General features: G+C 49.9%; 5 protein-coding genes across 5 annotated transcripts; all 5 read right to left on the bottom strand.

Annotated features, from left to right (window-relative positions):
* Positions 1-322: 322 nt before the first annotated feature.
* On the bottom strand, positions 323-2,753 carry LDX57_005382 (bifunctional terpene synthase/polyprenyl synthetase family protein; the record flags this gene model as incomplete). The annotated part of the gene is made up of 7 exons (XM_046087063.1): positions 323-631; positions 707-957; positions 1,007-1,170; positions 1,227-1,997; positions 2,050-2,300; positions 2,368-2,396; positions 2,453-2,753. 7 exons carry the CDS (start codon positions 2,751-2,753, stop codon positions 323-325), a joined length of 2,076 nt encoding a protein of 691 aa, XP_045943030.1.
* A 2,528-nt stretch (positions 2,754-5,281) lies between these two features.
* On the bottom strand, positions 5,282-6,928 carry LDX57_005383 (isoaspartyl peptidase/L-asparaginase; the record flags this gene model as incomplete). The annotated part of the gene is made up of 1 exon (XM_046087064.1): positions 5,282-6,928. One exon carries the CDS (start codon positions 6,926-6,928, stop codon positions 5,282-5,284), a length of 1,647 nt encoding a protein of 548 aa, XP_045943031.1.
* A 504-nt stretch (positions 6,929-7,432) lies between these two features.
* On the bottom strand, positions 7,433-8,095 carry TIM17 (protein transporter TIM17; the record flags this gene model as incomplete). The annotated part of the gene is made up of 4 exons (XM_046087065.1): positions 7,433-7,474; positions 7,541-7,695; positions 7,760-7,958; positions 8,027-8,095. 4 exons carry the CDS (start codon positions 8,093-8,095, stop codon positions 7,433-7,435), a joined length of 465 nt encoding a protein of 154 aa, XP_045943032.1.
* A 775-nt stretch (positions 8,096-8,870) lies between these two features.
* On the bottom strand, positions 8,871-11,467 carry LDX57_005385 (putative C6 transcription factor; the record flags this gene model as incomplete). The annotated part of the gene is made up of 4 exons (XM_046087066.1): positions 8,871-9,610; positions 9,659-10,563; positions 10,625-11,156; positions 11,248-11,467. 4 exons carry the CDS (start codon positions 11,465-11,467, stop codon positions 8,871-8,873), a joined length of 2,397 nt encoding a protein of 798 aa, XP_045943033.1.
* A 1,178-nt stretch (positions 11,468-12,645) lies between these two features.
* LDX57_005386 (uncharacterized protein) lies at positions 12,646-13,681 on the bottom strand (the record flags this gene model as incomplete). The annotated part of the gene is made up of 2 exons (XM_046087067.1): positions 12,646-13,415; positions 13,474-13,681. The coding sequence occupies 2 exons, from the start codon at positions 13,679-13,681 to the stop codon at positions 12,646-12,648; spliced, it is 978 nt and encodes a 325-aa protein (XP_045943034.1).
* Positions 13,682-14,362: the final 681 nt, after the last annotated feature.

A 14,362-nucleotide genomic window follows, 5' to 3' on the forward strand; every position in this document is an offset into this window, starting at 1 on the left:
TCTCGAAGTTGATTGTATCCAGAGATGTGGAGAACATAAATACACGATTGGGTCACCTACGTTGTCCCTGAAGGTTGGATCAGTCATATCTTCTCTATATCTACCATGAGACTAATCACCTAAGATTAAGAATGACAGATTGTTCTGGCGCCGAGCGCCCTCGCAAGTTCAAAATAACATGGCGGCAGTTGGAAATTACTGTCACAGCGTAGATGAGCGATGATGAAAGAAGTAGCGCATGATACACAACTTAACCTCATTCGCTCATTATAGAACCCACGCTCCTTTGCAGAAAGAACAAGGCCATTGGAATGACTGGCTGTTATACTTTCAGGGCAAGAAGAAATACTTTCATCAGTTTATTCGGGCCCAGCTCCGCCTCTACCTGGCTCAGCGTCCTCCGTAGCTCAATGTACAGCGTTTCCAGGACGTGTTCTGTATAGGCTAAGCTACCGGCCATCCTCATTTCGGATAAGATCCAGAGTTTAAAGTCGGTCGTTAGCTCAAAGCTGTTCGAGCGGTGGAAAAGTACGCGGCGCACCTTGCTGGCAGATGGCGCGTTCTGAAGGAAATGAATTACGGGAAGCGAGAATTTGCCGTCGCTCAAGTCATCACCGAAATGTGCACCGTGCTAGATATAGAGAAATTGGCATTAGCATTGAGTCGACTGGCGGAGAGAAGGCATGCTAGGGAAACATAATATTACCTCCGTCGGCTTCAGGTCCTCGTAATCATCACGGATTTGGTAATAGCGCCCCAATAAAGTGATGAAGTGGGCGAGACTAGACGGCATATTACAGGACCCTACTGTTGCCTGAACTAAACGAGCCGACATCCGGAAATAGCCCCCGGTTTTGTTATCGACCATAGTAATGTATTCGGTGACTGTCGGGCAGTTGGTGAGATCATCCCATTCGAGGTCAAGGGCTTGCCCATGAGCCAAAGTGTGGAGCTCGTCTAAGCAATTATTAGTGCGCGATAGGCCCAATGAATAAGCTCTGCTTACCAAAAAAGACTTGCGCGCATCGCTTATCCTCTAGGTGAAGCAGCATCTCCCCGGCATTGGCATAGAGATAAGTAGCGCTGTTAATTACTGGATTGATTCCAAACACGGTATACGCAGCTGGAAACCCACGTCTGAAGAGAGACCGGTCCTGAATATCATCCATCCTTCTCGTTGGTTAGCCATGGGGTCAGGCTATCGACATCAGGCTAGGGTAACTCACATCAGAGTAGCGTTGAGAATCTTGACTAGAACGGTCTTCACCACCCGTAAAGGTTCGGCGGGAGCAGGGAACCAAACATGCAATGCGTCGATGAATCGAGGGAAAGTGGATTTGCCGCCCCCGGACCTCGTGTACTCATACGGTTCAAGGCAGAGTTTCTGGGTGTTTGCCGCTTGAAAAGGCCCAAGAAAGGGCTCCAATGAATACGACTTCTCACCGTGGTAGAGTCGAATAGAGGATGGGTCCGTCTTAGTATCCCGGCATTGTTGTTGAGGCGGGCCGTATCCGCTCAGCTTCCACGGGGCATGCTGAATATCTTGACGGAGGAGCTGTTCTCGCTCCTCTCGGGTAGTCGAAGAAACCACGCTGTAGCGGGTACTCTCTGACATCCACCGGCACATACCGCCAAAGCAGAGAAGCACGAAGGTTACATACCTCTTCAAGCCTTCCGACTTGGGGACAGACGAGGTGTACCATGCTCGAAACTCGTCTAAGAATTTATGTTCATGGCACTTGACCTCCTCTTTGATGATGTGGATCGCTTCATCCTCACTGTACCCGTAGCCACGGATGAGTATACCCACAGCATTCTGTAGGAATTGCAGTTTACCGGCCGCTAATTGCTCGTCAAATTCTTTCGTGAAACTATACAAATCATTGGTCAAGGCGGCGCTCAAGTACCCGTGCTTGAAGATGTATTCAACTGAAGCTAATTCCTCCTTTGTCAGCTGCGTAGGGTAAGCCACCGCGACGGAGAGCGAAAATAGTCTGCTGCAGCATTAGCCAAGGGCACCAATATTCCTGTAACAAGGTTAACACTGACCTGCCGCCAAACGAGGGGGGACGATGACACTTGTAGTCTTCAAAAGTCATATCGAAATTGCAGGCCCTGTGTGCCTTATTGACGCCTCGTACTTCGGAGTGCCATTCGGGAATCAGGTGCTCGTGCCCACATGCAAGGTTCTTTAGAATCTTAGCTCCTTCTTTGTTGATCTGATATTCCACGTCGGCAGACCCTTCGTCTCTGATGATTGACAAAAGCATCAGTTGCATATCCAGATCGAAATCATCGTACTGTTCATCCAGTTAGTAGTTGGAATCAGAGTTGATGGCGTGGGACTAGGATGAGGGCAAAACCCACATCGACTCCATGAAGCGATTCTGATATGTCTGAGCCCTTGTCAGCGACCAATACGTGCTCATCCATGATCTCCTGGGTACTATACCATCCCAGTTGAACGCCATTTCCAGGAACTTTGCGAACTCGTTGGCTCGACCTGGTGGGCATTCGGGTATCATGTATGCAGCAGCATGTGTGCGAGCGCTGGTTCCCCCCTTTCCCTTAAGGTCTTCTGCACGTTTGCCAGTAAAAACGGAGATACAATCTTGCTGGTAGTTACAGGCTGTATTCATGATATCTGCGGCAGTTTTCGACACACGATATGGAAGGATGCTAAAATATCCTGGTGGCGGCGTATATTCATCTTCCGGCTTAGAGAATTGGAACTCGAAATCAACAACGTCCATACTGCGCGAAGGTTATAGACCAATGAAATGTGTCAGAGAGTTTTATTTTTATGAACCTGTGTGGCATCAGACTGAAAGGGGGCTGATGGGATATTTATGTACACGACTAGGTCATTTTCCCCTAGCGAGGGGACTAGTAGCGATGAGCGTCTGTCTTGGAGAATGGACCCCTTGCGTTATTTTTAGGTTCCACTGATATTGGATAGGACAAGAGCGCAGTTAAGCAGATTCCTTAGAAACATTATCCTACCTGGCAGTAATTAAGGCACTAGTACGTATCCGATAGGTTACTTGGAATTGATCTAGTGGCTTTCAGAGGTTAATAATCGCTTCAACTATGGCAATTGTCGTAGCCACTAGTGACCGATGATCTTTCCTTCAAGAGTTTCGCTTGTGCGGCGAAGCCTCATTGTCACCATTCCTCCAAACTCCAGACACATCCCTAGATTGTCTACTCGGGTTATTGTGCTCCATAAGTGAAAAGGCTCCCTCGTTCGTCGATTGGAACATTGTACATATCCAAACTAATACGGGCCGCTGATTCGTGCGATGACTATCTGACTATTACCTATGTCTGGTTATCAGGATTCATAAACACGATTTCTTACAACCCTGCTTCAAGCTAAACTGCGTGTATATTTTGCCCCGGTAGATCATGAGAAGGGACATTCTCATACCCTAGTACATCATGAGCGCAAGGGACATTAGCGGAGTACGGAGGTGTGTACCAAAAGTGATCAGAATGCCACTAGTCATATTGACAGCCAAGCAGACAGATTTCGTAAACATCTTACATTTAATGGATATATCATATTGTTCTATGTCTAGTTGGTCATTTAATCATATCATAAAGCTATCTAAAGCCTTCTCTAAACCAGAAAGGGTTACTTTAGTAGTAACCAGAAAAGGTGTCTTTATATGAGATATCACATATATAAATTATTCTTCAGAAAAGCTTTCCGCTTGGCCAACAATATTACTAGCGGCAGTCTGATTACTTTTGGTACACACCTCCGTATGTGTAAGTGTTGACATATCAGGTCACTGCAAGGACTGACCATCAGCCAGCTGAGCTTTTTAGTCTAGTCGGAAGTAATGCCTGGTACCTGGAATCACTACAGTAAGGGATATCGAGACCCAGCTCTGCTTGCAGGCGTCGTACCACAGGCAAGGGAGTCGCTTCTATGCGTATATTTCTCGCAAGATATATTAAACAGTTCCGCACGTCTGCTATATCCCATTAAGAACCTTCAACCTTCCTACGCGCTCAATACATCGGCCTCCACATCTTGCCCCATATCCTGGAATACAACATCAGGTGTTTTCAAACAGTACGATGCGCAATATCCTCTTCTTATTTCTCCTTTCGATCCTATCGCTGCGTCTGGCAACGGCCAGCGGTCTCGCTTGCCTAAAAGCATTTGATACCGCTAGGCAACAGTCGGACCTAATCTTCGACTTGATCGGATCCCGTGTCTGTGGCAAAGGATGTTCTTTAACGGAGGACAACTATAACAACATCGTGAAGGAAAATCTGGTTCATCCGTTTGCCGAAAGGCTGGTTACCCAACACCTGGGACGGCGTAACGATAATGCCGCGGATTCAAGCACCATAATGGACTTGGCAGATCAATTAGCCAAGTTCACCTGGGAAAAATGTACAAGACATGGGAACGCTCCGGATCTATGCGAAACATCCAACAGTCTCCAATTGTGCAGGCAAAGAATTGGAGCAGATATGCTCCCAATGTTTCTGCGAAATATACCGTCAATTGTCAAACTTTTCGCTAGATCTGACTGTGGAACGCTTGGCTCAGCTCTGGAGGCGCCGGAGATTTGGGAAATGGTAGGTGATGCCATGGACCACTATGCTTTGGATTGCCCACGTAAGGGATAGGGCTATGAAGCAGATTCAATTTCTTACGCCCAAGCTAGCATGTGCTGGGATATATGTCTGTATGGTTAGAACTTTATTTCAGACACCTTTGTCCCTGAAACCCTGGAGCATACGGTTTATCTGTATCAGTGTGTATAGGAGTAAGACGACATTAGAACTGGTAGGCATTTTATACTGCTATAAACATCTGATACTACAGACCTACGTATACCTGTGCGGGATCTATAGCTGCCGATACCACCAAGCGCACAACCAGTAGCTTAGCCACTCCCTCCATAGCCGGCTTAATTCACGGTGCCATCTCGTCTCCGGTGACCTAGTGCGAATCATCCAACTGAAATTTCTCGATCCTGTACTGACAGCTAGGCTGGCGATGAAATTGATGGAATGCTTGATCAATTCTATTACACAGCGAGGTTGCATACTAGTGTACACCAAACTACATTAGTGTGACGAACTGACTGACGACCACGAAGAACCACTATATAGAGCGATGCGCGTACCAAGTCTGTTGACTTGGTCTTCTAGTCTTTTGGTGGTAGAAGCGCACCTGCCACCGACCATCACAACTAGGAAGGTCAAACATCCTAGATGTGACGGTCTACATACAAACAAATACCAAGCCTCTAATCTAATAATACTTCTCCCTAAACACCATCACATTCTCTATCTCCTCTCCCATCGCATCCTCCTCAATCCAAGCCCTCCACATCCCCCCACAATTGAAATCAAACACCACCGTTCCCCGTCCAACCACCTCCCCATCTATATACCTTCCTTCCTCTCCCTCCAACCCAACACCTACACCTCTCACCTCAATCCCAATCATCCCTCCCTCCCCCTCTCCACTACCCCATCGCTCCCCAGCTGAACGCTGCAATTCGCCGCCCGGTCCGGCTACGTCCCTCACCGCTTCGGGAAGATGCGTATGCGGCGAGAAGCGAGCCATAGCGCAGGCTGTGCGCGCCGCGCAGGTCCGGAGGAAGGAGTCGCCGTTGCCGGTGCCGGAGAGGGCGACGGCTATTGTTTGAGACCTGGATCTGGATCCGGATCGGGGGTTAGGGTTAGGGTGTGGAGGTGGAGGGCGAGGGAGAGAAGAAATGGAAGGGGTGCTGTATGGCGAAGAAGAGGAGGGGTCGAGTAAGGGCTGTTTCTCGTTTCTATCGTATACTAGTGGTGGGAGTAGACCTGGTACTGATGGGTTTCTGGTTTTGGGTGTGTATATGTGTGCTTCTGTATCAGTGTATCCTTTATGTCTGTCGGTATATGTCTCCAAAGAAGATGCAGGAGAAGGATAACTCGAACGTAGAAACGAAGGTAGACAAGCGGTCCAGGAAAATGATATCTCTCCCTCTTCCTCCTTTTCCATAGAAAACGGACCAGGCGGAGAAGAGGGAAGACGAGAAGTAGGCCTGATATCCAAAGGAGAAGATCCAGTCCATCTCTCCGCCCAAAACCCCGCCCCTAATGTCGGGGTATCGCCCACCCGTCCAGGAAGCTTGTTCGTCATGCCGCCTGTGCTTGTCGCGACGGCCAAGTTGCCGTACTGGTCGAGACAGACGCAGCCGACTGTTCCTTGCGGGAGGGAGTTCAGATCAAGGTCAAGATCCGGGTCAAGTACCTTGCCACCCGGCACCGCTACCTGCGAATCTATAGTGCCATCGCACACCGAGTCATCGGTATCGGAATCCGAGACCAAAGAGGAAGAACCCTGCTTATCAGTCCGTCTCTGCCCCTGTCCCTCCCCCCTCAACTTCCGTACATGTTCATCCCACCTTCTCTTCGTCCAGAAGTACTCATCAGGCTGAAACTCAAGACCCCACCGCCTAGCTAGGTCTTCAACATAAGGCGCAGAAAGCTGTGCATGCATGCTTCCGCCATCATCATTTTCATCAAGTCCATCCCGTAGAAGAACTTCCCTCGCGAGCTGGATCGGATGCCGTACGTTACGGAGCCCGATGACGCCGACGCCGCGTTTAGTTGAGCCGGGACCAGGACTATTCACCGACGTCACCATCACCGAGGCTTCCATTTCGATGGTCCCGGCGGAAGTGAACACGCTGCCGCGGGCGCAGTTGAAGAGTTCGTCGTCTTCGAGAAGGGAGACGGCGTGGACGGCGGCGTCGAGGGCGGAGGAGCCGGAGTTGAGGAGATCGCGAGTCGAGCGGAGGTAGGCGAGGAGGGAGGCGTGGTATCGATCGTAGAGGTCGGGAGGGATAGAGGATCGGGAGAGGGCGCCGGCGCCGCCGTGGATGATGAGCGTGGGTTTATATTTCATTTTCGGGGGAGTCGATCGGTGGTTCGAAGATGATGTTGATGGTTGTGATGGGATGGTGTGTTGGTAAGGATGGTTAGTGCGATGCTAAAGAGAGAGGGGTTAGATTTATAAATAGTGAGTTAGTTGTCACGGGTCTAAAAGCCACAGCAGATAAACTTCCGAATCTAACAACAAACTTGATGCATTATTCCTGTTAGCAAGTTAATGTACAAGACCAGCCGGCACTTCCGCTTTTTTTGTCGTCTCCGGTCACAAAAAAACATGGGATGCAAAGGCTGAGCAATCCAATCGCCATAAAACATGCTCCACAATAAGATGTAATAAATAAGTGTAAAATAGAAGAGAGGAAAAAGAAGTCGAGAGCTGATAGAAGCAACAATACAACGCAACCTCTATACTGAAGCCCAAATGACCCACCCAACACCTGAGAAGAGAGACGTGAGATAATAATATAGCATAGACGGACACAGCGACGGGATATCATAGGATGGTCGTCGGAGAAGTTTAGGCGACGGCCTTTTCGGGAGAAGGAGGGGGAGGAGGGAGCTGTAGGAAGCAATAGTTGATTAGCATCTTTTGCCTTTGAATTCAAACGCAATCCAGTCAACGTACCTCTAGTTTCGTGTTGTCGGCCATCATTCTCTGGAAACCGATACCGACACCCTCAATGACCGCCAGGAAAACGGCACACATGATGGCCGAGTTTCGAGCAGCCTTGACACCACCACGGACAGCCAAGGAACCACCGGTGAAGAAACCAGCGATAACTATTAGAGGTCAGCACGAAGACCCCTCGCAAGATTGACAAAAGCGATGAAGATTTCCACATACTAGCATTGTAAGGGTCCTCCTTCTTCCGGATACCCTTGATCGCGCAGTCGAAAGTCGAGAACAGACCACCCCAGACACCGAAGTTACCACCGAGAACGGGTGCGCGAGCCTTGATGGCTGTGATGGCACCTATCCGTCGCTCGCCGTAGGGGCTGTTTCTGAAACCTTTGACACCGTGCCAGACGGCACCACCGATCGCCTAAACAAAGACGTCGTCAGTATCGGGGGGAAGCGGAATCGAACAAAAGAAGTCGGTCAGGAACATACACCCATACAGAAAGCACCACCAAAGTCGCTCAGGGCAACCCAGGGACAGGGGTCGCGGGAGTGATCCATTGTGATTGTGAAGAGAGAAGGGAGATGACGAGGGACGACCGAAAAAGGCGAGGCGTAATCCGGAGCGACAATTCAACGAAACCGGAATCGACGAGTTCAGCTGAAAGAAAAGAATGCGGTATTGTACAGAAAACACACACGGGGTGGTCTCGAGCGGAGTTGTTGATGGGGTCGAAGGTCGCAGTCGAGATCGAAGGTTCGGCGATGAGGAAGTTCCGTCAATCTTTTTCTGTCGCCCCCGAAAACGTGACCTGACATCACGTGCCGATAACCCGGACACGCCAAGACCTCCGATTTTTCCCCGGTTTTCTTTCGAGTGGCGAAAATGTGTCGCCTTTCTTCCCCGGCCTGTGCTTCCTCATCCTTCCGATCCCTGTCAACTACAGAGTTTTCCTACAGATGAGACAAAGGGACTAGATGGGCTGAATGAGCTGTCCGTGCTCAATACGCAATCTAACTACCGAATCGCTAATCTGGAAACTTCTTTCTATATTTGTATACATTCTTGCATTTCAATCAATATATCTGCACGGACGGGAAACCCCCAATTATGCTTCCTGCTAAACCCTCAGACCATTCCAGAACATTATGTTAAGAAGACAATTCTCGGTGGAATTTCGAGCTGTTCATGCGGAGACACTGGAGACCAACCCCAGATGGAGCCCTAAACTAGTCGACACACATATCTCATCATTCATGATCACTCGGACTATACAGCTAACATCATCATTATCATTACAACCGACAAATATCCCGCCTAGACCAGCATACTTGCTCAAGAAGGCAAATTCCAAATAAAATTTAAAGCTCCACCTTCATACGCAGGGAACTGCCCGCCACTACTGATGCCAAACGGCGCCATAGACGGGTCGAACGGCAAAGAAAGCCAATCGTCGGCTGCAATATCATTGAGTGACGGCACAAGGCCCACCGCCGATATGTTCTGCGACTCGTCCATGACAGGAGTCTCTAGGTCGGGGTTGGGTAGGGGCCCTGTGGACGATCGGCGCTTACCATGGCTCGTCTTGAGATTTATACTTTTGGAGGAGGCGAGCAGATTGCGCCGCAGACGCGCCACATGCAGCTCCAACAGGGTGGCGTAGCGGGTACTCAGGTGGATGTCATCTAGAGCGTTTGACCTCAGGGCCTGGCAGCATTGTTCGAGACAGTCGAGCGATTCGCGGAGCTTGGCCTGACGCGTCCCTAGACTTAGGGCTTTCATGAGGAAGATGGAAGAGCTGGTGATGCGGAGGAAGATGCGCACGGGCGAGAAGCGGAGTACCTCCATCCTGGAGAGCTGGTTGACTTTGTGTAGGATCTGACAGCACCCTTCGATGACTTCTTGGATGTATTCGTAGTCGATCGGGTCGATGTTCATGGCGCGCACTTCGTCGGCGTTGGGATCGCTGTCGGCGAGGACGCGCTCGACTACTGCCTGCATGCCGACGGAGTGGGTGTAGACGCGTACGAAGTGATACTCAATAAAGAGGATGTCGTAGAATTGCTCGTTGAGTACTGCTCGGGTCAGTGATATACATCAGGACGGGAAAAGCTCGAACTTACGGTGTGGTTGAAGGTGGGCATCTTTCCACTTCGTGAGTAGAGGCCGAAAATGGTCCAGCAGATCAATATACCGTCCGGTGTGCAGTTGCTGTCGGGCAAATGAGACCGTAGGAAAGAACATATCGGTCACCGATTTCGCCAGCTTGGTCAAGTCCATCCAAGAGTCCATAAACGCTAGCCATTGGTCTCCAGGCTGGCTCATATCCCGCTGAGCCTGTCGGCCGAGGACGGCGTGGTTCAGACTCTGTGGCATGAGGGAAACGCATCCGATGCGCCATGCCAGCTGATTGATATATACGTAAAGTAATCTCTGGACTCGTGATCTCCGAAGTTTGGTTTGCTCCGTGGATATGGCCCCTTCGTAACCATCAAAGTAGCTCCATTTCTTATCGTCCAATTCGAAGATCCCCAACTCGTGGGATAAAGAAAGGGCCAACCCTAACAGCATCCATGACATCTGATCCGACCGCCGTGCAGGCTCGATCATATCTTCTAGCCATCGACTGGTTGATGACTCGTCGGGTTCCTTCGGCTCGGGGGCTGCAAACGCCAGGTCAAAGTCCCAGCCATCACTTTCGGGAGGGAAATGCAAAGACCGCGGATGCCATTCAGATATCAACAGGAGGGCCTCGATTGTTCCGATAGTCCTGGTCTTCGGCTGCAAGGATCTCTCCTGACCGAAGGTCAGTCGCATCACCAGTTGCTGACAATGCTGCCAGAGTCGGTGGTGGATGAAGAAGTTTCTCGATTCTCCTCCGGCTCCAGGCAGTAGATGGTATCGAGACGAGATCATCAGAATTGTACAGCATAGAACGGGGTCTCGAGTGACAAGCCAGCCATGATTCCTATGATCTGAGTAGAAGTCGGTCAAGATGGGCGATAGGGGAGACATGTTCTTGTAGAATCTAGATCCCAATTCACATCAGCTCTCCGTACGCATACCAATACAGATTCAGACCCACTTACAGATCAATGAAAGTCACGGCCTCCCTCGAAGTGAACCATCCCATTCTAACAAACCGACATGTCTCCCAAACAGCGAGGACGTCTTTCGACGCATGCGACAACGGCACCGGCCTGACAGCCTTAGCCAGCGCTTCCGGAGAAATGGCATTCATGTCCCTCGACGCATTGCTTTGCCTATTCCGATGCGACCGACTCTGCGCATTACGCGACTGCATCTCCGACTCGATCATGTCATTCTCGCGACTATGCACGGCAGCCGCCTCGAACAGGATATTAAGCGCATCATTCCCGCTAGAAACGACGGTGCGCATCATGGAATTTGCGAAAGCGTTTGACTGCCGCTGACCGTGCTGGTCCGAGGAGTCGGCTCCCTGTAAAATATCCTCATCGTCATCTTGCGTTTCAACACCCCTATCTTCTACGGCGCTCGAATCGCCAGTCCGAACGTGGTGTGATGCATCCCCGTCACGCGCATAACTACTAGACAACCTGCGCCGGGTTCTGGGAGCCCCATCGTCTGATGTTCCTGCATCTATGGACAGATGTATCAGTCAAGTTACTTAACCAAGAGCTGCGCCTAGAAATAGACCTAGATCTATATCGTCTAAGCAGAAGCACCCTACCTCTCCTCTTGCGCCTCTCCCATGCCCGCTTCTCGCTAAACACACAGGGCCTCTGCTCCCTACGACACTTCGCGCAAGGTGGACCCAGCGAGACGCCATCCGGACCGGTACCTAGTTCGCATTTGGCCTTGCGTTGGCGACAGGCGAGACAGGCCTTGTAGGTGCGCTGGTAGGTTCGGTCGGGGGCATCTCCGGGGCGGGAGTGTCTCCTGATTTCCATTCTCACGCATAACGGAGCGGGCCAATCAGGGTTTTCCTTAGGTGATGGAGTGGGATTCAAGGAATGCAATCAATTAGAGTCAACATTCGAGATCTTGACCTGGGGCCGAGATTCGATGCGACCAGGAGAGGGTGTTTTGTGCGGATGAAAATGAAACAAGCGGCAGAAAATAGCCGGTGTTTGCCGACGGGCGGAGAGGGGGAAATACCCGCCTCGGATCCCGTCTCGGCAGTAGGTGTCACTATAGAATATCTGATATTATTGATGATAGAGGATTGATTAATGAGAGGTTATTATTGATAAGCATGTTAATCTGTTAATCCTCACGCAAAGCTATACTCTGATACAATTTTGATCACTCGCATGAAGTAGAAAGAAACCATAACATCAGCTGCATGCCGACAGCAGACACCTCACATCGCATCCTGCATGATTCTGCAGCAAAAATGCTTCTCGAACACGATCCGATTGGATTTGTGAATGACTGAAAGTTTTTTCGAAGATCTGACAGCACTGCAAAACATTCAAGCCCGCTCCCTACATATGATGTCATCGGGTGCCCTTCACGGCGCGGAATCATCACCAGTAGTAGTCCGCCGTCTAACACGCTCCTCCGCACAGATCTCCACTAGAGCAGAAAATTACTAGTTTCAAGACTAGGAACCCATGAAAAAGAACTATCGATTTGCCCTGGGATTACCCTGATTTTAATCCCTGCGCAGCGTAACCACCGGAAAGGCGCGGAAATCATCGCACTAGATCGGATATTGGGGAGGCGGAAGGGTTCCGCGGGATAGTTAGAGGGATTGTAGTGATGGACTTGTTATTGATTTTCCAGGCCTACTTGCTACTTATTCGTGTACTTGATTGATGGCGACGTCAAAGCCTTCGCGAAACCCAGCTTGAGATTTTTTGCCTCCCTATCTGTAAATTTAGAGAATTCATCGATCAATGAAAGCAATTATCACCACCTAGGAGTGGCATTTAAAGAAGATCGCTAGACAGTCCGTACAACGACTACCAAACGAGAGACACATTCTCGTAGTGGTCCGCAAGAGCAACAGAAAGGATCCGTAGCATTCGATCCAAACGACACCTATCAGTCAACGAAGGTTGGATGATGTTCTTTGATGGCATGTGCCTGGTGATTATGAGGTATTGGATTATTGAATCCCCCTTCACCCCGAGCCTTTCGGCACTTTTGATTCTTTGAACTCCGGCTGTGCCCATTTAATCATCCATTCACACTCCAGTATATCCCTCGCGGTGGCCCGCATTTCAGGTCTGAAAGACAGCATTGATCGTAACATATCCAGAATGGCAGTTTTCTCCTCACTACCTACACATGGGATTCCGGCTTCCAATCGTGGACGTTGAATATGTGATTCGAAGCGGTCCTCCCAAGACCTAATGTGCCGATCTGAACGAGACTTTCCATCTTCATCAAAGTACTCGTGTCTCCCCTGCCATTGGTTCCACCACTCCAGAGGTAGTCCCCCAAGGACATCGATCTGTTCAGCCGTGATGTCATCCTGAGTGGCAAGGATTTCCTCAAACAACGGGCGCTGTCCCAGGATCGACCATATGGAGCATGCAAGGGTCCAGATGTCAGATGGAAAGGAAAGGGGCTTGTTTGGTTCAAACACGGCTTCAGGCGGTGCAAAGGCAATAGGGGCGTGCGACTCATATCGATCCTCCGTGGAGGCCAGGAATGCCTCCCCGAAATCCGAGAGTAGAATACTGGCTTCGGGAGAAGTCATTTTCTCCGAAGGCTTTCCTAGCCACAGCGGAAGAATGGCCTCGTGCGGAATGTTGTGCCCAAGCGGTTTTCCATCCTGGCGAACAACGGGCTCTGAACTAGGTGCGCCATATTTACCATAAAGCTCTTCAATCGAGAGTGTATCAAACTCGGTTGGAAGACGCAGAAGAACGTTACCGAGATGAAGGTCTATGCAATTAGTAAAGGTGGGGGTCATATTGGTCGAGATATAGACATGCAGACGTACCTCCATGGGCAATTCCCCGAGAGTGTATATAATCCACAGCCATGACAAGCTGTGCGATAAGGGAGCGCGCCGTCCGCGCTTGAAAAAGGCGTAGGTACGATCCATTCTTCGAGCCGGAGATGCTACAACTTGCCGGTGCTGTCACATAGCAAGGATGAACGCCATTAGGGCCTTCGAGTACGAAGCGATCTTGAAGCGGAAGAATCATTTTCCCTACTTGATCATTTGAACGAGAGAAGCAGACGTGATCCAAAGTGTTAATGAAAGTGCCCGTCTATGTGGGAGTTTGAAGACACCAAGTGGGCGAGACCCCATTACGACAATTGTCCAGAAAGGCTTCACTTTGACTCCGATTGCCGCCAGGGGTACCGGTATGAGATAAGAAATCGTCGGAGGCGGTGTAGCTAGGCAAAGTTCACCCGACCCCCATACAGAGTGAATGGTTGGAAGTATTGCCTGTATGCTTGTATGCCAGTACTTTGGCCATCATCGTGATCATTTGAGCTCTGGCTGACCATACCTCCATACCCCAGGCCCAACGCTGAAACCAAAAGTACGGACGAAGTGAGTTTGGTATATGAAGTGAATCCTTGTATTTTATAGGTCCATCAGTGATAAATATACAAAAACGAAACAAATGATTCGAAAAGATTCAAATGGAGGAACGAGCGTAACCTTCGGAAAGGCGCGGAAATCGTCGCGCTGGGTCGGATATTGGGGAGACGGAATGCTCCCGCGGGAGGATCCCCGGTCGTTGTAGCTGTAGTTGTAGGGGTGGTGGAATAAATGCAATGCCATGGCTTGTGTGGTTACATGTGAGATACTGATATTTAATAGTTCCTAGGGATTAAAAGCGGGGTTGCGTATTTATACTGTAGCATCCATAGTA

This window comes from Aspergillus melleus (assembly GCF_016097325.1).
Source record: "Aspergillus melleus strain CBS 546.65 chromosome Unknown contig3, whole genome shotgun sequence".
Classification (NCBI taxonomy): Eukaryota; Fungi; Ascomycota; class Eurotiomycetes; order Eurotiales; family Aspergillaceae; genus Aspergillus; species Aspergillus melleus.